This window comes from Polypterus senegalus, chromosome 12 (assembly GCF_016835505.1).
Source record: "Polypterus senegalus isolate Bchr_013 chromosome 12, ASM1683550v1, whole genome shotgun sequence".
Taxonomy (NCBI): domain Eukaryota; kingdom Metazoa; phylum Chordata; class Cladistia; order Polypteriformes; family Polypteridae; genus Polypterus; species Polypterus senegalus.
In genome coordinates, this window is record NC_053165.1 from 15,759,079 (window position 1) to 15,780,441 (window position 21,363).

At 42.4% G+C, this 21,363-nt stretch overlaps 1 protein-coding gene across 3 annotated transcripts in view; it reads right to left on the reverse strand.

Moving 5' to 3' along the window:
- Positions 1–21,363, reverse strand: part of LOC120540350 (macrophage-stimulating protein receptor-like) — a 115,422-nt gene that overhangs the window by 59,924 nt on the left and 34,135 nt on the right. For all 3 annotated transcript variants that reach the window (XM_039771028.1, XM_039771029.1, XM_039771030.1), the window contains 3 exons: positions 9,753–9,929; positions 4,511–4,636; positions 1,755–1,925 (listed from right to left, as the gene is read on the reverse strand). In XM_039771028.1, the coding sequence (XP_039626962.1) occupies positions 1,755–1,925; positions 4,511–4,636; positions 9,753–9,929 (474 nt within the window). The remainder of the gene's footprint in view (positions 1–1,754; positions 1,926–4,510; positions 4,637–9,752; positions 9,930–21,363) is intronic.

Sequence of the window (21,363 nt, forward strand, 5' to 3'; positions counted from 1 at the left end):
GACCACAAACACATAATATCTCACACACATGCTCAACTGTCTGAAGTGGTGGGACTACCTGAGTAACCACTAAAAAAGCAGCTTTGAGATCAGCGTCTTAATTGAGCACTTTGGGGGCATCTCCCAGCTGCTTCATTCCTTTGCCCACCCCTCTCTGCCTCAGGCCCACTATCCACCAGCCCCGTGGCAACCACACAACGTGACAGATGGTCTTTAGCAGTCCAGGAAATGCATCCAAAGTGCTGTGTCTGTAACATTGCGATCACAGAGCTGCTTTAATGCCAGTCTCTCCAGGCAGTCGTGTCCTCCTCAGACAGGTCTCAACCACCTGCAGGGCCCGTCTCTCTCAGGGTTACACCCCCATGGCGCTTCAATATTCTTTCCACGGCACACCTGGGTAGCTCTCAGGCCGCGGCAACACTGCTTGAAAAACACGGACTTAGGGAATAACCAGAGATCTTTGCAAAATTCAAAGAAAACATGCTGCACAATCAAAATTTACCCTGAACAGCTAGACATTCCAAAAATAAACCAGGATATCTCCCAAGGAAACAGCAAGTGCTTGTGTACAAAGCTCACTGAATCAACATTTCCGTTTCAAAATTGTGGAGATTACTAAAGTTTAAAAAATATTTTAACAACCAACGAGAAAACAGGAATGCAGGCTCTGCAATGGTCCGTCGTGGTGAAGAGAGAGCTGAGCCAAAAGGCGAGGCTGTCGATTTACCAGTCGATCTACGTTCCTACCCTCACCTATGGCCACGAGCTTTGGGTAGAAAAGTAGTAGAAAGCAAGATCGCAGATACAGACGGCCAAAATGATTTTTCTCCTCAGGGTGGCTGGACTTTCCCTTAGAGATAGGGTGAGGAGTTCAGTTATCCGGGAGAGACTTGGAGTAGAGTCGGTCGCTGCTCCTCCTCATTGAGCGGAGTCAGTTGAGGTGGTTCAGGCATCTGGATAGGATGTCCCGTGGACGCCTACCTGGGGGGTGTTCCGGGCATGCCCCACTGGGAGAAGGCCACGGGGCAGACCCAGGACACGCTGGAGAAATGATATCTCCCGACTGGCCTGGGAACGCCTCGGGGTCCTCCCAGAGGAGCTGGATGAGGTGGCCGGGGAGAGGGAGGGAGGTCTGGGCTTCCCTGCTTAGGCTACTGCCCCCACAACCCGACCTCGGATAAGCGGTGGATAATGGATGAATGAATGGATGGATAGAAACACTAAACCAGGAAATACAGAGAAGTAACATTCATGTCTCCAGCCCAGCAAGGAGCAACCACAACGATGGATTCCAATCCTACACAAAAAGAACAAATTCTCAATTCATGAGAAGACAGAAACTGATTGAAAGGGAGTGGACATGGCGGACGGGACATTCGCATTTCAGCCATCAGTGACCAAAGGGTCAACATTTAGAAAAACACGTACAAATATGCTTTCTTACCATAACTTATTATATGAATATGACCGGTTAACACCAGTCAACAAAGGCTAATAGCACATGTGGTGTTGATCTATCAAAGATACTTTGACAACAGCCAGCATTAATCCTAAAACTACTCAGTTATTAATTATAAAGTTCACAACCTTAATGCTACTACCCGACACCCAACACCACTCATCAGAAGTCTCCCGTAGATATTCAGAACACACTAGCAGCCTTATGAATCTGAAAAATAATTCTAAACAAACAATTACAGCATGAATAACAATGTGAACTCATGTGACATTTTAGTAGCTCTGTGTCCACTTACCGCCTTAATAACAGGTGCACAAGAGGAGTTCCTCCATTCCGTTAAACAGCTTTCACGCCAAGTACAGGCGTTACCACACCAACCACAGTTCATGAAAGAAGGTGCAGTAACACACTTCGGGCATGTCAAGAAGTGACGACAACCGGGTCCTCTTTCTGGTACCTTTGTTATCTGTGGGGAGAACACAATGAACAAAGTCCAGGTTTTGAAACAGCAGTATTTAATTACCACATAAACAAAATTGCTAGGATACATAATTCAAAACTATCAGGTCACCTCAGGATTTTGCTCAACCTTCTAAGACCTGGCAGGGTCCCACCCCTCAACTTCCTAGGACTTCCAAAGCCGACCATGTATGAGTATGAGTGTGAATGGGTCCTGTAATAGACTTGTGCCCTGCTCAGGAACGGTCTCTAGCATCTCTAGTCTCTAGTTAGGCAGATTTCCGAACTTTATGTTATGGCCATGCAAAACAAATCATTTTTCCACATTTTCAACCATTTACAATCTCTCATCATTTTATATTAGCCATAGAGACAATTTTCAGAAGAATGTTTCAAATTAAAATAGCCGACAAGTGAAATTTGTACAGTATTTGTTGGGATATGAGGCTTCACAATGTCTAAAAAGTTCATATCTTCATTTCGAAATATCAGCAAGGGGTGGAGAAATGCTTGTAAATTACGAATAATTAGGGTTAGCCGAACCCTAATGTTCTATCTTAGTGGCATGGAGAACATCTACACTTGGGAGGTTGTGGGGGTACGTATTAACTTCATTATAGAAAAAATAATTATACTTTGTTCTGTTTCATTGTGACTTGGCTATAGAACACATTTTGCATTTTTGGATCATGTGTGCCACCAACCTGCTGCAAAAAGTGCATAACTTCGCTGGCAAGTTGCATTAGCCTAGGGATCAGTCACCCACAGGATGAGCTCCCATTTCATAATCCAATTGACCAAACACAGCTGAAGGGAGCCTATTGAAAAGGGCAAACCCACCAGAGTCGCAAGAGCGGCAACAGTGAGCGATCGATTTAATGGGAATGAGCTACCTAAAAGAGTGAGGGGGTCCAGTTCTGTGACAGCAGGATTGAAGCGTCCACAGTTTTGAAGATGTTCTACTGGTTAATCGTGGTGAATGGTGAGCTGAGTCACAAGGAAAAGCTCTCGATTTACCAGTCAATCTACATTCTTTTTCTCACATTTGGCTGTGAGCTTTGGGTAGTAAATAACCACTTTGTAAATACAAAGGGTAGAAATGAGCTTCCTTCACAGGGTGTTGGGACTCCACCTTAGAAGGAGGGTGAGGAGTGCAGACGTTCAGGAGGAGCTCAAAGTAGAGCCGCTGCCTCGGCATCAAAAGGAACCTGTTGAGGCGGTTCAGGAATCTGATTAGGATACCTCCTGGGCGCTTCCCTGCAGAGATAAAACTGGGAGGAGAACCTGAGACAGACCCAAGACTCACTGGAGCGGTTATACTGTATCTGTCAGCTGGCTGGAGAACGCTTTGATATAACCCACCAGAGGAGCTGAAGGCGATGACTGGGGAAAAAAAACATCTAGACATCTTTCTTTAGACCGCTGCCTACACGACGTGGACCCCGATAAGCTGTAGAAGATTGGATGTGTGGATGGAATAAATGGATATGCTATTTTATATCACCAGTTCTTAAAAGTAATCTATCCATCTATTGAACCCGTCAGGTATTAGAGCCCACTACCTTAAAAGTATCTGGCACAATGCAGAGTGCCATTCTGTGATGCCAGTCCATCACAGGGCACATCCACATTCACTCATTTAAGGCCAATTCACAACTGTCAATTTAACTGAAGCTTCAGATCTTTAGGAGGTGTGAAGAAAACCTGAGTGTCTACAGAAAAACCCTGCAGGTCCATGGAGGACAGGAAATCTTCACACAGACAGATTCTGCAAAAATATTCAAGTCCAGAATTCTGGGGAGCATGAGGCAGCAGTGCTAACTTCTGAGCCACCATGAGGCGCCTTATTCACGGTATATTTTATCCATCCTTGAAATAATAAACTTTCTCAAAAGCAATAGATTTATGACATACCATTAAAAGCATTTATTTTACTAATCCCCTAATTACGCCCATTATAATAAAAAAAACAACAACATGAGAACAAAAATAAATGACTTTTCCAAACTTGCATTATGCCTTTCAAGGCTTTCCTCTCTTTCACAATAATTAGTAATGGACTGGCAGATGCGAGGGATGACTAAAACATTTCTTCTGAATTGAGATCACATTAAAAGGACAGTCATGTGTTGGCACAATTATAGTCCACGCTAAAGTAGTAAAGTGAAAATGTCCAAACAAAATGAAATGTAGTCCTTCAGGAACACAGTCACTTTCTTGGAGCTCATACAGTCTGCATTTTTAAAGCAATCCATAGTCAAGAGTGAAGGCTTAAAATCCGACAGACGAGTTTTACATTTCTCAATCTATTTTTTCTTTCTTTTTTGTCTTTTTTGTAGAGACATGAACTTTATTCAGACACTGCAAACGAACATTTGCCTCTTTTTCAAAAGCTTAAACTCCATGACAAGACAGAGACGACAGTTCCATCAGGAGCAGAGAATGTCAGAGTGAGAGTGAGAGAGAAAAGCAAAAACAATCAATTCCAACAATTTATTTTTTCTTTCTGTCTAATGGATTGCCATATGCAATGTTTATACATTTCTCCATGACGTGACTCAAAGAAGAAAATGAAAGTACCACTGCACCTACCTTATTACCAGTTACAAACAGCAGGAAGTCGGCATTCAGTTCAGCTGCATATGGTGAAACCGGATACTTCTCATCCAGAGTGTAGTTAGCAAAGGGGTAAACTTGTGTCGATCTTTGGAGAACTGCCTGAAAATTAAACAAAATAGATGTCTTGAAGACGCATTATAATAAGCCAGGGATATTCAGGTTCAGTTCCGGCAGCAGATATTTTTTCCCCAACCAATTTCTTCTTTTAATTAGAATCTGAAAAGAGCGAAGGGTGAAAAGGACCTAGAAGTACATAGTGGACGTATCACTATCAATATTGAGATAGTGGACCAGAAGCCATCAAAAACCCCTAAGGTCTGGGATATTCTTGACGTAACGCAACACATGCACTTTAGGACGCTGCTGCTACGTAAACAGCGAACCGACTATATTTGCAAGCTTACTTTACATAAATCTGGAGGATTCCACCAGGTGGCAGTGTGAGACATCATCACAGTAAGAAAACAACATTCAGTTTCACGGTGTTGTGGGACGAGACAAGAAACATGTTTATGATAAAACTTCATTGCATTCTGATGCTGTTCGTGAAAGTGCAAAAAAAGACGGCAACAGAGACAAAACACAGCCTCCGTCGAATCCCCATTTCTTTTATCGGATATTTTCCACTTGGCACAGAAATATCTGTCTCAAATTTGTTTCCATTTCGTCTTGCACATTTCCACATCCCCTTTCAAAGAGCAGGTGATTTGATGCCGGCTATTCTGTCATGCATGATTGTCATCGTAAAGATGATGAGAATTCCCAACCTACTCTATCAGTTCTTCCTCGATGTGTTCTGCCATATTGATAGTAAACAACAATGATGATATCACATACTAAAACTTGAACATACTATGCTACCCAAATTTTTGCTGGTACTGCAACTTTGTGCATGCATAACGTTAATTTCTGATGACATACTCAAAGGACAAGTCAAATAGTGCTGGAAACGTGGCAGCCATGATGCATGCACATTAAGAGTTATGAGTGTCATGTATAAATCTGGCTTAATAGGCTGTGTAGCACATGTGCGTCCAAGGGTCACCTTCCGGCCTCGTCTGAGTTAAGCACTACAACTCCAGGACACTGGAGAGCATGATTGCTAACTCGCATATCTCTCTTAGCACACACAGCTCAGAGAACACGCCCACTGAGGGTAACTGACCACACCCCTTTGAGCTATAAAACCAAGGCACTCTCAAAGGGCGCCATTCCATTCAGGAAATGAGTTATCCACGTTACGGAGCTAAAACTGGGCCGCTATCCAGAGCCTATCGTTTCGAAGCCAACGGCTAAACTTTGTTTTGTCAACCCTTCATTCTGTCAGGCGCCTGTTATTTTCAGTTTTCTGGGGGCAAGCAAATGGGGTGGGCTGGCTGGTACCCCAACATTTCTTTCAAGTCCTGTCCTTCCCTCAACTGACAACAGATGTTTATAGGGATGAAGTCTCTAGACTGACAGGATGATGTGTGGCAAATAACCTGCCCTTAAACATCAAAAAGACAAAGGAGCTCATCCTGGATCTCAAACGGAAACAGGATGTGCGCCTGCCACTCAGGACAGCAGACCAAGAGGTGGGGCAGGTGATCAGTTTTAAGTTTCTAGGGACCCACATTAGCAGTAACCTGAATTGGAGTATAACAGTGAAGAAGGCCCAACAAAGATTGCACATCCTCAGGAAACTGAGGAAAGACCACATCTCTGCCACTTTGCTGAAGACTTTTTATCACCGTTCAGTAGAGGGCTTACTGACCTACTCTATCCTGGCATGGTGTGGAAACTGTTCAGAGGCAGACAGGGCAGCCCTCCAGAGGGTGGTCAACAAATCACAAAAAAAATCATTGTCTTTCCGAGAGGAAGGAGGGAGAGTCCATCTACAGGTCACGCTGTAACAGCAAGGCTTGCAGAATTATCAGTGACAATACTCAACCTTTCCATCACGTCTTCACACTGCTACCCCCTGGAAGGCGCTACAGGGCCCTGAAGTGCCATACCACGAGACTGAGGAACAGCTTTTACCCCTCAGCCGTCCAAGAACTTAAATCTCCACCCTCAATCACATTGTCCCTACTTTCACCATCTTGGACTTGTTTTCATGTGAGAAACTGTGTGCAATTATTGAATGCACTTTTAATATTTTATGCACTTTAATTGTAATTTTTTTACATTATTTTTACATATCCAGTTTTTTTTATCTGTGTATGTGTGAGGATGTGTGTGTGTGAGTGATGAAATCATCTCTTGGAGAGCCATTTTAAATTTCGTTGTATTGTTCTCAATGCAATGACAATAAAAGATATTCTATTCTATGTTGTGTTTTAAAACATGATGTGTGGAGTACAGGACAGGGGAGGTTACACTAAAACTTTATAATGCACTACAGTAATCCCTCGCTATATCGCGCTTCGACTTTCGCGGCTTCACTCTATCGCGGATTTTATATGTAAGCACATCTAAAACTATAATGTGGATTTTTCACTGCTTCGCAGATTTCTGCAGACAATGGGTCTTTTTGTTTCTGGTACATGCTTCCTCAGTTGGTTTTCCCAGTTGATTTCATACAAGGGATGCTATTGGTGGATGACTGAGAAGCTACCCAATCAGAGCACGTAGTTAAGTTCCTGTGTGCCGATTGGCTCAGCGATGGAGCACCGAATTCTATTGCGCTGCGTTAACTAGGAAGTCTCGTCTCACTCATTCAGCATCAACGTGTTTCGCTGTGTAAAGAGTTAACTTTTGTGCTCTTTTGTGTTTATCTTTGTGCGTAGTCAAGCCCTTTGTCATGGCTCCAAAACGATCTGTCTATCGTAATGGCTGTAACATACAGTATGTGATATCGGAGATGCTCGATATCTTTAAAATAATATTTAGGTTTTACTGTATATAAACAGTGTGTTTACATTCATAATTTCAATGAATCTTACCTAATAACTAAGAGAATATAAAGCGTTTATGCTGTATAACTGTGCGGGAAATGTTTATAAGAGTGTGGGAGTGTTTATAAGGGCTTAAAATATATAAAAATAACCATATGAACATATAGTTTTTACTTTGTGGATTTTCACCTTTGGCGGGGGGTTCTGGAACGCAACCCTCGCGATAAAGGAGGGATCACTGTAGTGAGGCCTCACCTGGGGCTTCATGTATAACGCCGTGCGTAGAACTCACACTATAACATGGCGTAAGCACAAAAGCGGGAATGTGCGTACGCACAGAAAAATCCAGATGCAGGAATCTGTGCGTACGCAGACTTCCACGTTCTTCCACTATATAAATCCCGATCGGCGTGAAAAGTAACTCACGTGCACGCGCCTGCTGTCCCGCCCCAACTCCTCCCAGAATTACGCTTATTTGAATCAATATAAACAGCCCTTAAGCTCAGAGTTCTGTGAAAAAACAATGGCAAAAACACGAGGAAAAATAGAACAATTTCAGCAAATACCAAGTGGAGGCAAAGGAAAAACATACTATTTGTTGGAAAAGGAAACTGATCAAGTGACATAGCGTGTCGGAGAAACTCGAAAGCTCAAGTTCACAAAGTTGCACAGTGGCTGAAATAAGAAAGAAGTCGCATATCAAAGTCGCCGTGAAAAGGCGAGTCGTAGCCCACCGTACGCACCGTTTATACATGAGACCCCTGGAGCACTGCATGCAGTTTTTGGTCTCCAGGCCACAAAAAAATGACCCAGCAGCACTAAAGAAACATTCCTGCAGGTAGATTTGCTAATCCAGTCCCCTGTAACTCCATCACCCCTGAGATATCTCATCCACTAGTCGCACACACTCCACCACTGCTAAGTTTAATCATCTCCTGTGAACAGCGAGGAAGGCAACTGTTGGACAGCATTTGTGAAAGCCAAATATGGGCTGTTGGAATGGAGAGTTCATGCAGAAGAAAGCAATTTGTTGTCTTATGATACATTTACATTTATTTGCTTAGCAGAAGCTTTTATCCGAAGCAACTTAAAAAATAATCAAGTAAACATCAGTCTGGAGGATTGTTTGGGAACAAGTGCTACAGGACAAGTTTCCGAAACCAATAATCACTGGTGAAGATCTCAGAGCAAAATACAAGTGAGGTACAATTCCTAGGTTACAAAAATCTAACAGCTAATATCAGGTCGACAGAAGTTCACCAAACAAGAGTCTTGAAATGCTTCTTAAACACAAAAAGGCAAGTGAAAATTTGAAATGGAGGTGGGCAGCTCATTCCATCAGCCAGAAAAATCGTGGCAGTTCTTCAACAATGGCCAGTGGTAGCATTGTAGACTCAAGTTCTTTTGACAGTGAAGAATGCAAAGGTGGTGGTTTTACATAAACCACCTCAAAATTTGCAGGGTATAATAAAAGCTCTGAGCACTTTTCAAAGCTGCCATTTTGCCATCTTCAGGGCATAAAGTAGGCTGATCATTTAGCAATGATCACTTCAAGAGATTCTGTGTGTTCGTTAATCGACGGCATGTTAGCCGTTATCATGAGCGAGCCGAACAGACATGCACAGCATGTCGTCAACACTGAAACCAAATTACAAGGTGCACATGTGGTCTGCTGTCAGTTATGAGGAGCTGCTGGCTTGCTTTGCACTTATTGTATATAATGATTCAAAAGCCTGATATTGAAATGTGCTGATCAACAAAACCTTTATTGGAATCCATCACAAAGAGCAGATCATGAGCAAAAAAAAGTTTCTGCTTCCATGGCAGATGTTTGCATTTGCCGACAATTTAATTGGCACTTCACGCAGTAGTGAGAAATCCCTTTTGAACATAAAATCATTCTCTACTCTCTACATACATGAGCAGAAAGTTGTTGACAAATCATTTATGGTCAGAGTAAGTCTAACATTTGATCAGGCACCTGATACATGCCCCTCGCACACGCAATCATACAGCAACGTAAAAGGTGTAAATTCACTTGTGACTGAGTCAATCAAAACACATGCAGAAGTGGCAAGAAACGAACAGGAGTGTCCTGTAAGAAGTGACGATTTTCTCTACCCCCTAATCCTACATAACGAAGAGGGCATCCCCTTGGTGCTATCGCTTTTCAGGCATGATCTGGATACACTAACTTCAACATATATAGTAAATCTTGATCAAATATTCCAGAATGAACCTAATCAACAAACAGTCAAATGAGTTAAGACAGTAGACACGTGATTTGAGGTTATGTTCGTACAGGACACGGTCCCATTTGTCAACAGTGATCAACATACCTGAAAAAGTCTCCCATTTGACGTCCCAATATGAGCCACCGTCTTTCCTTCAATTACCGTGACAAGGATCGACGTAAACAAGACATTCGTCATTTTCCCATTAAAATAATCTAATCGATTAATGGATCCAGGAATGAACGTTGGATGCTGACGACAATTTGGAGTTCCGGCTTGCTCCTAGAAACACAAAAGAAGTGGAAAAATGAAGGAAATTTAGGTTACTCCAAAATGATAAAATGATTTCAACTACGCAATTTTTTTTTTGCATAGAATTTTCTTGTTCAGATTTGATGAGGCAAAATCAAAGATATTTTATTTTATAACAAGAAAATATACAATCCACAACATGCTAGTAGTAGTGAGCAGTGTAGAAAACTCTACTGTTAAACAATCAGCTTTACAGCTCCTTTTAAGTCTTCTGATGACCTGAGAACTCTTTCTGAAAGGGTGGCTGTGTAGGAAATAATTTTGTATGCATTTTTATATTACTTTGTACAACTTTATAATAGACAGACACACAGATAGTTAGATATGAAAGGCACTATATAATATTACATAATATAACATGATAGATAGATAGATAGATAGATAGATAGATAGATAGATAGATAGATAGATAGAGCTAATTGTTAATTCAAAAGAAGTTAATAAGCAGCAAAATAAGAAAAGGGTTTAAATGAAAACCTGCAGCCACTGCAGTCCTCCAGGACACGAGTTTGAGACCACTGCTATATATGGTAAAGTAAAGGCCTTCTTATTTTGCTCTTTGAGATAAAGTACATCAAGAATAAATTTAGAACAAAAATGACCCTAAAAAACACGTTTTAAAATATCATCTCAGGCCCCAACTCGTTCCTTAATTTTAATTTCTCATGGCTGCTGGCTTACAGATTTCTGCGGGGAACCTGATGTTTAATACTAATTACCTGATTTGAAAACCTAATTGTGTGGTGTTTAAGAGACACCAGCTTGTGGGTATCAGGTAATTAACTGAAAGGTTCCATACCTGTTACAACATGCCATATTATATACATACATACATACATACATACATACATATACACACACACACACATATATATATATATGAATGAGTTGGCAGAAGCCATAGCACTGGAGTATACAATACAATACAATACAGTTTATTTTTGTATAGCCCAAAATCACACAGGAAGTGCCGCAATGGGCTTTAACAGGCCCTGCCTCTTGACAGCCCCCCAGCCTTGACTCTCTGAGAAGACAAGAAAAAACTCCCAAAAAAAACCTTGTAGGGAAAAATGGAAGAAACCTCGGGAAAGATAAAGACTACTAGCTATGCTGACAAAGTGAAGAACAGAAGGAAGCAGACAGATGATGTGTAACTCTTTGACACGGCCTTTAGATGAGGGCGAGCGACGTACGCTGCCTATCCCACCCTTTCAGTGTCAGAAAGTGAGTAAAGGTAAGCAATCACCTCTAACAAACCCCTTCAAAAAATGAGTCGCTTTCCCCAGCTGTCCATTCAGAAATGCACTGCCATGCTAGCAGACTCCCAGGCAGTTTTGAAACACTTTGTCTTACGTTACCAATCCGTTTACACGGACTGCAAGCTATGTTCCTGAAAGTCCAGCGCTCGCTTACAGCGGCACGCAAACGTTTGGGCTCCCTTGCTTAAAATGGCCGTTTCTGTGGATAGTTAAGTTAGTAGTAGGCGAACTGACAATGTAAAGGCATGAAGTTAAAGATGACACATTTCTTTAATATTTTAAGTAAGATTACATTTTTTTTCCATCATTCACAGGTGCAAACTACCAAATAAAAATGAAAAGGGCCTGAAGCTAAAGTTTGGACACCTGATATGGTCAGTACTTGGTTAGACCCCCTTTGGATTAATATCACAGCTTGTAAACACCTTTTCTATCTAGATAAGGGTCTTTCAGTTCTTACTTGGGGTATTTTCATTCTGTGTAGTTAACCCGATATTTATATTCCTATTCAAATCATCTGAGCCATAAGGCAAAGCTCTCAAATTTACCAGTCGATCTACGTTCCTACCCTCATCTATGGTCATGAGCTATGGGTAGTGACTGAAAGAACGAGATCGCGAACACAAGTGGCTGAAATGAGTTTCATCCGCAGGGTGTCTGGGCCTTCCCTTAAAGATAGGGTGAGAAGCTCAGTCATCAGGGATCAGAGTAGAGCCGCTGCTCGTCCGCATCGAGAGGAGTCAGATGAGGTGGCTCGGGCATCTGATCAGTCTGGTGAGGTGTTCTGGGCACGTCCAATCAGGAGGCGGCCCCGGAGAAGACCCAGGACACGCTGGAGGGACTGTGTCTCCCGGCTGGCCTGGGAATGCCTCGGATTCCCCTGGAAGAGCTAGAAGTGGCCGGGGAGAGGGAAGTCTGGGCATCTCTGCTCAAGCTGCTGTCCCCGCGACCCGATCTCGGATAAGTGGAAGAGGATGGATGGATGGATATTCAAATCATATAAAACTATTAAAAAAGCAGCGTCCCTAACACTGACCCCTGCGGGACACCATAGTTAACATCAGCTAACTCTAATAAGGTCCCTCACTGTAGCCCTTTGCTTCCAGTGTTTTAGCCAATTTTGCCCCCATCTACACACAGCACCCCAAATTCCCACTTCTCTTAGTTTGATGTCTAACCTCTCATATGGCACCTTATCAAATTCTTTCAATATAAATAACTAGCTGCGTGTGGTCTTTGGGACAAAAAAGAAAAACAAAAAAGACTCCCATGCAGTTTTACTAAATTGGTGAACTTGGGAAGGCGTCATCTAACTCTTAAGAATTACCCTGTGCAGAGAATCTGTCTTTCGTATGAAGATACTGCCAATACCATATTTTTGCCAGATCGCTGGCATACGAGTCCTTTTAATCTTTGTCTCGTGTCAATACCTCCACAACATTTTTAGTGAAAACTTCAAGCCTTGCCCTTGTCACACACGTGCGCTGAAGCGCTCAAAGGAAGGCAATTCCACACAAGACCAGGGGGTGGCAAGGGGCACTGATCCTTTCTGTTTTTCCACTGCAGACTCATCACGGGAAATTCCGCCTGGCCTCCATGACATCACTTTTAGTCAAGAGTCTATTGACGTCACTTCCGGTCACAAGCCCAATGATGTCACTTCCGGTCACGAGCTCCATAATGGCACTTCCGCTCCAGAAGATGCCCCTTCTGGTCACGAGGCTAATGATGTCACCTTTGGTCCAGAAGACGGCCCTTCCGGACACAAGACCAACGACGACATTTCTGGTTCTGGTCATAATTACCTCACTTTCTCCGCCGCACGTTAAAAATCCACCGTCTCAATCTCACCAGTTAGTTCTGTTTTGGACTCAAACCTGTACACGTCTGTACTAAACATTCTTCCATTTGCAGCCAGGAAAATTGTTATGAGTGGGTGCTCCAAATCTTTTTATGGCTGTTGTCGCATCTATGACACCCTCCATTACTGAAGTGTTTCACTTACATGTTGTTGAGTTGCAGCGTTTGTTTCATTTCAACATCTCTGTCATTAACGCGGCGTTGTTGTTGTTGTTGTGTGGTGGCTTTCGCTGCACTCGGGTGTTTCGTAGTGAGAAGTGAGGTGCATGCAAGCGGCAAAAAAATGTTTAAAATGTACGCACACGCCATCTAGTGGCTGTAGTTGACCGTGAGCATAGTGGACTGCTCCATACACACACACTCACAGGTCTTTCGTTTATATTTGTCTAATATCATACGCACCACTCTGATCATTCAAATTGCCAGTTATTCTAATATGCACAGGTTTAGGGATGTGGAAGAAATTTAGAGTAGCAGGAAAAAAAAAAATTGAAAATGTGCAAACTCAACTGAGGCAGGCATAGTGTCTGAGATGGCAGCACTAACCACTGCACCACTCAGCTGCCCTGTTACTTCTAAGAGCTTTAAAAATTGGTAATCCACAAATTTGATTAAACCTGTTTTTTTTTCCCCCCATTTGTAAGGCCGTAACCAGCCTTACTGGATGGGATGCCAGTCAATATCAGGGTATATAAAGTCACATACAAAAAAATGGCCGCAGATAGATAGATAGATAGATAAGATACTTTATTAATCCCAAGGGGAAATTCACATAATCCAGCAGCAGTATACTGATACAAAGAAACAATATTAAATTAAATAGTAATAAAAATGAAAAGAATTAAAATAAAATTAATGTTCGCATTTACTCCCCCGGGTGGAATTGAAGAGTCGCATAGTGTGGGGGAGGACCGATCTCCTCAGTCTGTCAGTGGAGCAGGACGGTGACAAAAGTCTGTCACTGAAGCTACTCCTCTGTCTGGAGATGACACTGTTATGTCCCTAATATGCGTCCCTAATACCAATAACTGAGTCCCCAGAAAACCAACAAACAAAAAATTTGAAATTTGGAATCCAACCGGGGTCCAAGTAACGTGAGGACAACCCACCGGGTCAGAAGTTCTATCAAAATGAACACGAGAACACGAAACTGAACAAGGCAGACATGTCAGGCACCCAACACATCCGACAGCCAGGTGTCAAAGCGGCAGGCTGAAACGTGCCCACTGACTGTGTTGAAATCGAGTCGGCTCTTTAGCCATTGAAAGACATACACATAGCTGAGCACATTACTGCTTGAGGCCGACGTAAAGACTTGTGTGGAATGTGAATTCACTCCTAGACTCGCTCGGCTTTTTTTTTTTTTTGACCGGAAGCCCAAGAAGGCTTATTTGCATTCCTTTCTTTTTGGACAGCAAGAGAGGCAATAAAGTATCGGATGACATGTTCAATAACAGAGTAAAAAAGTTTCAAATCCTTAATTTCTGTTCAGAAAGACTTGTCCTGTGCTGGCTTCCCTATGACTTGCCAAGATGATGCAATTTGAAATCTGTGACAGAAAATGACTGGAAAAGTTAAGCAATGTTGTGCTGGTCAGGGGGGCTTGGCTTACGGCAAAAACTGGCAACTCTAAATGGGCACAGTTCTGGCGCCAGCCCGACCGATTATAAGAAAATACGAACACAGTACTTGAATGGAAGGGAAATGTTGGAACACAACCATCCTGCTTTGCGGTTTTCTCCTATGCCTGCAGATGTTCCAGATAACGACCTCGACTTTATCAAGATCACAGAGTGTCCGTGTTTATACAAGAGACTTCTTTTGTTTTAAAAAAGAAAATTCGAAGATTTGTAAAATCCAAACAGGATTGATCCAGTTATCTACTAAATGAACCGGTAAATGCCTTTTGAGGAGATCCTTCACAAACTAACATGTGTATAGGAAACCATGATGCACAGCTCATCAAGTCTGGGCACATACACCAGTTTGTCTTTCATCCATGCCAAAGTTACACCTACAGAAACACAACCCTGCCGACTCCAAGGTCCTCGCTGAAGACAGAAAAAGCAAATGCTGACATTTGCCCTCTGGGTGGGTGGGGACGGGTGCTTAAAGGCCTGAGGGGATTTGCCACCTTAACTCAACACCTTATAATGAAGAATTTGCATAAAACGACCACGGGGCCAGCCGCATTTTAGCCCGTCTCCCTTCTGCCCATACTAATCCCTACTTTCTCTTCTGTTTCTTTTACTGGTTTCTCTGTGATGGCGGCCTGCGCCACCACCATCTACTCAAAGCATCATGATGCTCCAACAATGATGGACTAAAAGCCAGAAGTCTGCATGACCATCATCATCAAGTCCTTCCGTGAGAACCCTAAATCCAAAGAGGACTGTTTCATTTATGTGAGGTAGAATGCCCAGAGGGGACTGGGTGGTCTCATGGTCCCTGCAGATTTTATTTTTTTCTCCAGCCGTCCGGAGTTTTTTTTTTTTGTTTTTTCTCTCCTCCCTGGCCATCGGACCTTACTCTTATTCTATGTTAATTAATGTTGACTTATTTTAATTTCTTACTATGTCTTATAGTTTTCTATTCTTCATTATGTAAAGCACTTTGAGCTACATTTTTTGTATGAAAATTTGCTATAGAAATAAATGTTGACTGCACACTTCAACAACAACAATTGAGAGCTGCTGTTGACATAGTTGCACCTGAAAAGACAGTTAAAAAATCTTCTAGCATTTTTATTCCATGGAAGACCCAAAGAGTGTCCGATTTAAAGAGAACATGCCGTAGAGCTGAGCGTAAATGGAGGAAGACTAAACTAACTGTCCACCATGAAATATTAAAAGTTAAAATAACAGAACACAATAACGCTGTCCGTCTTGAGAGGCGCTGCTATTTCTCTAAGATTATAAATAACAATGCTAGTAATCCCAGAGTCTTATTCTCTACGATTGATCGTCTGCTAAACCAGGTAACCCAAAGGAATGCCTCCTAAGTACTTCCAGTTAAACCTGTGAGGCTATTCAACCAAAATATTAATGATATTAGAAATAACATAGTATATCTCCCCAACACTAAGGATCCTCCTAAACCCCAGCATTCTGTTATAAACAAATTAAACTCTTTCACTAGGATAGATTTACCCGATTTACATAAAATAATTTCTCAACTGAAACCCTCCACCTGCGTCCTTGACCCAATACCAACAAATTATTTCGAAGAAATATCGGGCGTGCTAATTGATAATGTTCTTGACATAGTGAATTCGTCATTAGATACGGGGGTCTCCCCAGACCGTCTTAAGACTGCTGTAGTTAAACCCCTACTTAAGAAACATAATCTCGACCCCTCGGCTCTTGAAAATTTTAGACCCATCTCTAACCTGCCTTTCTTAAGTAAAGTTCTGGAGAAGGCAGTCATTATGCAGCTAAATGACCACCTCAATAAACCTGCTATTCTTGATAAATTTCAGTCAGGCTTCAGAACAAATCGCAGCACAGAAACTGTACTCGTTAAAGTAGTAAATGACTTGCGGGTGAATGCAGACAGAGGCCATTTATCTGTTCTCATCCTCTTAGATCTGAGTGCCGCATTTGACACCATTGATCACAACATTCTTAGAAATCGCCTTAGTCAATGGGTGGGCCTCTCTGGCAGGGTCTTAAATTGGTTTGAATCCTACCTGGCAGGGAGAAAATTCTTTGTGAGTTGTGGTAATTACAATTCAAAGACACATGATATCCAATATGATGTTCCACAAGGCTCTATCCTGGGTCCGCTGCTCTTCTCAATCTACATGCTTCCATTAGGTCAGATTATCTAAGGACACAACTTCACCCCTCTCTTGGTCTAAAAACAGAGACTTTTTATATTATTGACAGCTGATTGTTTGACGTTTCATAAATGCTGAGCTGCAAAGTCAACGTCTGATTAAAAATGTGCTGATGGTGTTAACCATAAATCATGGGACCGCTGGTGGAGTCCAGGCCCTCTGCATGATGCTGAGTAAGTCGTATCGCAGATGAAGACAAAGACAACTGGACTGACCACTGGTGCTTTGGGGGGTTTACTCCTGCACCCCCTCTCCAGAACCGGACGAAGCAGGTGTGAGAAGCGTAATTGATGGAAGTTGGGATTTGTAGGCTCTGGCCCACCATAACATTGGATTTGGGTAAAGTCAGGGAGAAAATGGATGGCTGGATGGACTGGATCCACAATCTAAATACATGGTTTTTTGATATCTTAATATTTATTTTATTCATTCATTTTATGTGGTTTATCTTGCTTTAGTTTACCTTAGAAATCATTTATTGGCTTAGCAGGCATTTACATCTAAAATGACTTACAGAAGAAGCCATCATAATCGAGTAAACATCAGTCTTGGGGACTGTGTTACAGGACAAGGGTGCAAACTTAACTGTCACAAATAAAGAGCTCAGAACAAAATACAAGCAGCAAGTTACAAAATAAAATAACTAATATCAATTAGACAGAAATTCACCAAACAAGAGGGTCTTCAAATGCTTCTAAAACACATTCAGGGACTCAGGATTTTAATGGAGGTGAGCAGCTCACTCCACCAGTCAGGAGCTACACATAAAAAGAATCTGGACTGAGATTTGATGCCTCGCAAATGTGGCTTCACCAGATGTCATTCATCAGCAGTCCTGAGTGGACGAGACAGAAGCGGAGAACCTCACAAGTGTCTCCATACTGTAGGTAGTGATACATTGACTACTCTGTAGGCAGACATCGAGGTTTTGAACTTAAATTCACCAAACAAGGGGGTCTTCAAACTCTTCGTAAATACACTCAAGGACTCAGAATTTGTAATGGATGTGGGCAGCTCGCACCACCAGCTAGGAGCGAAACATGAAAAGAATCTGGACTAAGATTTGATGCCAAGCAGATGTGGCTTCACCAGATGTTGTTCATCAGCAGACCTGAGTGGGCGAGACAGAAGCTGAGAACCTCACAAGTGTCTCCATACTGTAGGTAGTGATACATTGACTACTCTGTAGGCAGACATCGAGGTTTTGAACTTAAATTCACCAAACAAGGGGGTCTTCAAGCTCTTCGTAAATACACTCAAGGACTCAGAATTTGTAATGGATGTGGGCAGCTCACACCACCAGCTAGGAGCTACCCATGAAAAGAATCTGGAGTAAAATTTAAAGTTATTTGATGCTAATCAGCTATCCTTACATGCATGTCTTTAAGAGTTGTTTTATTATGGAAAGGCTCTTGGGGGCAACATCTTCTCAAAACTTATACCTTCCGCTTACCTGTGCAGATTCTTTATAATGTGGACCTACGGTATAATGTCTAACCTATGTCACAACTTTAGTTTGGTTATGATTCACAGTTGCAATACACTTGCCCCCAGGACCACAGTCCACTATCTTCTGTCAGTATAGCCTATTCAGACTTTACCAAGCTAAGTCTAAGTCTGTCATTGTAGCTTTCACCTCCTGAGTGACCTAGCTGAGAAAGGGACCCAGTTCTCACCTCCTGGTGGTGAAATAGAGCAAATGTGCATGCAGAAAAGCTGGCTAAATAAGTTTCAAGTATTCAAATAACGAGTTCTTTAAATGAAAGCACGCCATACAATGCAACCCATCCTCTAGTTCTGTTAGCGAATGGAAATCAGGAATATATTTCTCCAATGCAGCGCTTGTCTTGTTGCTTAAAATCTTGGCAATGACTGTTTTTATCATGGAACAGTCACTTTAGGACCTTTTTCTATGTAGACCCCAATATCCATAAATTCACAAAACAAAAGATTCTTCAAACGCTTCTTAAACACGTTGAGGGAATCAAACCTTCAAATGGAGGTGGGCAGCTCATTTCACCAAGCTAGGATCTACACATCAAATGCATCTGGGCAGAGATTTGACACCATGCAGAGGTGGCATCACCAGATGCCAAAGCCCTGCTCTAGACCCGCCAAACCTTTATGATCATAACACATTCATCATCATCAGCAGACCCGAGTGGTCCAGAAGGTGCACAGGATCTCACAAGTGCCCGGCCCGGCTTGTCTCTACACTCATACTGATCTCAAATGATGATGTGTTGACTAAAGCAACACACAATGACCTAAAGTAAGCAGAGACAAGCAGTGTTACAGCACTTACTTGTATGAGTGGACTTGAACACGTGCGCCTGTAGCAATGCTACTAGTAGTTAGAACTGCATCTCCCAGTAGTCCTTGCATGGGCTGTTGGGGTCAAAGGTGGCCAGAGGGGTTTGAGAAGAGTTGCTTTTGTTGTTGTACGTTGTGTTTTGAATTTATCTGTCGGACTGCTTGCTGTTAATTCAACCATATTTAATCATTGTTCCTGGATTGTATTCGTTTGTTGGGGTCTGGATCGTCTGTCTACCTGTGGACTGAGGACTGTGTTTGGTTTCATTGGCTTTTCCCGCAAGAAAAGGAGCGCTCCTGAACCATCCGTCCGTTGTCACCCTTTCAGCAACTACCAGTAGGACTGTGTTTTCCCTTCCCTTTCAACATACAGATCTCTGGACTTAATCTCGTCACCTCTCATTTCATCTGGTTTGGTTTTTCCATGGACTTTGCTTTGTGGTGTTTGTGTTTATATGTTAAATGTAATATCGCCGAAGGGGTCAGGGGTGGTATTATTGTTTTCATTTAGTTCATTTAATTTCATTATATTCTTAATAGTTTAATGTTCCCAGTGTGCTTTATTTGGTCTCTGTTGTGAGTGTGTGTGGATCGATCCAAGGCTGGGGGTGTCCCTGGGATCTTCTCCACTAAAATAAATAAATCACCGTCACATTGATGGTGTGAATCTTAGCAGCCCCTGACCGCTACACGCCAATTGAGACAATGTGTTCACTTGCCCACCCAACAAGTACCACTAAGTACCCCATTTCTCACCTCCCTTTCACCCACTCATGGCTCCTTCATCCAGTCAACTGGTCCTTCTTCCCAACTCTCATTCCAACCATGGCAGTAGAATCTAGCTTCAGACCCCTACTGCTCTGTTCCGTTGACAAGCCAATCAAATTACACACATCCAACAATGCTTAGCTGCTCGTGCATTTCATGCCACTTATGTTATGCGATATACGCCCAGTCATTTGTGTCTTTGTCAACACACCCATTTCAAGGTGTACCGTGCACGTCCTTCTTATAAACCCATCCTTAACCTATGGTTAGGTTCTGGGAGGATTATCAGACTCAGGAGTAATGGCGACTGTTGAGCAGACATCTCTTATGGGATCTTTATGTAGTGCTGATGGCCACAGCCAGAAACTTCTCAAAGTTTTTGCAGTGTAAATCCTTTGACACAGAAGTGTAATTCAAGTGGCTGTTCAGCAAAGATCTAAAATTCCACAGTCTTCTTTGAGACCCTTCATAAAACCTGGACTGGGTTCTGTCTGCGTCTTGTGGCAGCTCTTCCCAAAATTATCACTATCCGCTTTCCTGGGTCATTACCAGACATCATTTGGCTCCAGAGATACGAAAATTGACCCCACTTTTGGTGTCCAGACCTCTGAGAATCTTCAGTAATCCTTAAACAGTGGATCTCCAAAAAGGCTACAAAAGCAAAAAATCAATCATCATGTAGGAAACAACGCTGGAAGAGACATCAGTTAGTCATGGGGCACGCTTAAGGATACAAGGTCAATTTACTGTCACCAAATATCTTAATATGTACATTTCTAGGAGGGAAACTGGAGGGGGAGGAACTGGTGAGAGTGGCAGAACGCAGTGGGAAGAACATGCAAAAGACGCACAGACTATGACTGGGCCAAGATGTAAAAATCAGGTGTCTGGAGACGTGTGCCAGCAGCAAGAACCACTGTGCCACCAAGTTGCCCCCAGTTTGATAACAAAATGCAGATTTCTTCCAAGTTTAGAGTCAGGTATGCACACACCAGAGGCGGATAAGTGAAAACAGTAAGTACTTTCTTAAACACACACACACACACCAGGGTTACTTGGAATCTGGAACAAATTAGCCTACGACGTAATTGAAACAATTATCCTGCCAACATGAGCAAACCAACGGAGTGATGTCTTGAAATAACTCAGCTACTAGCTAATGAAAATCGAAAGGATGACACAACGGTCTCCTCCTGTTTGTAAACATTCTGATGTTGTGGGAGAACAAGAATAAAAAAAATTAAAAAATCACCGAGGGAAGAGCAGCCAGCTTTGTTTAAATTAAACTCTAATATCTTTGGGACGGCATGGTGGGTAGAGCTGCTGCTGCACAGCTCCCAATGGCCGAGTTCGATTCCATGCCCAT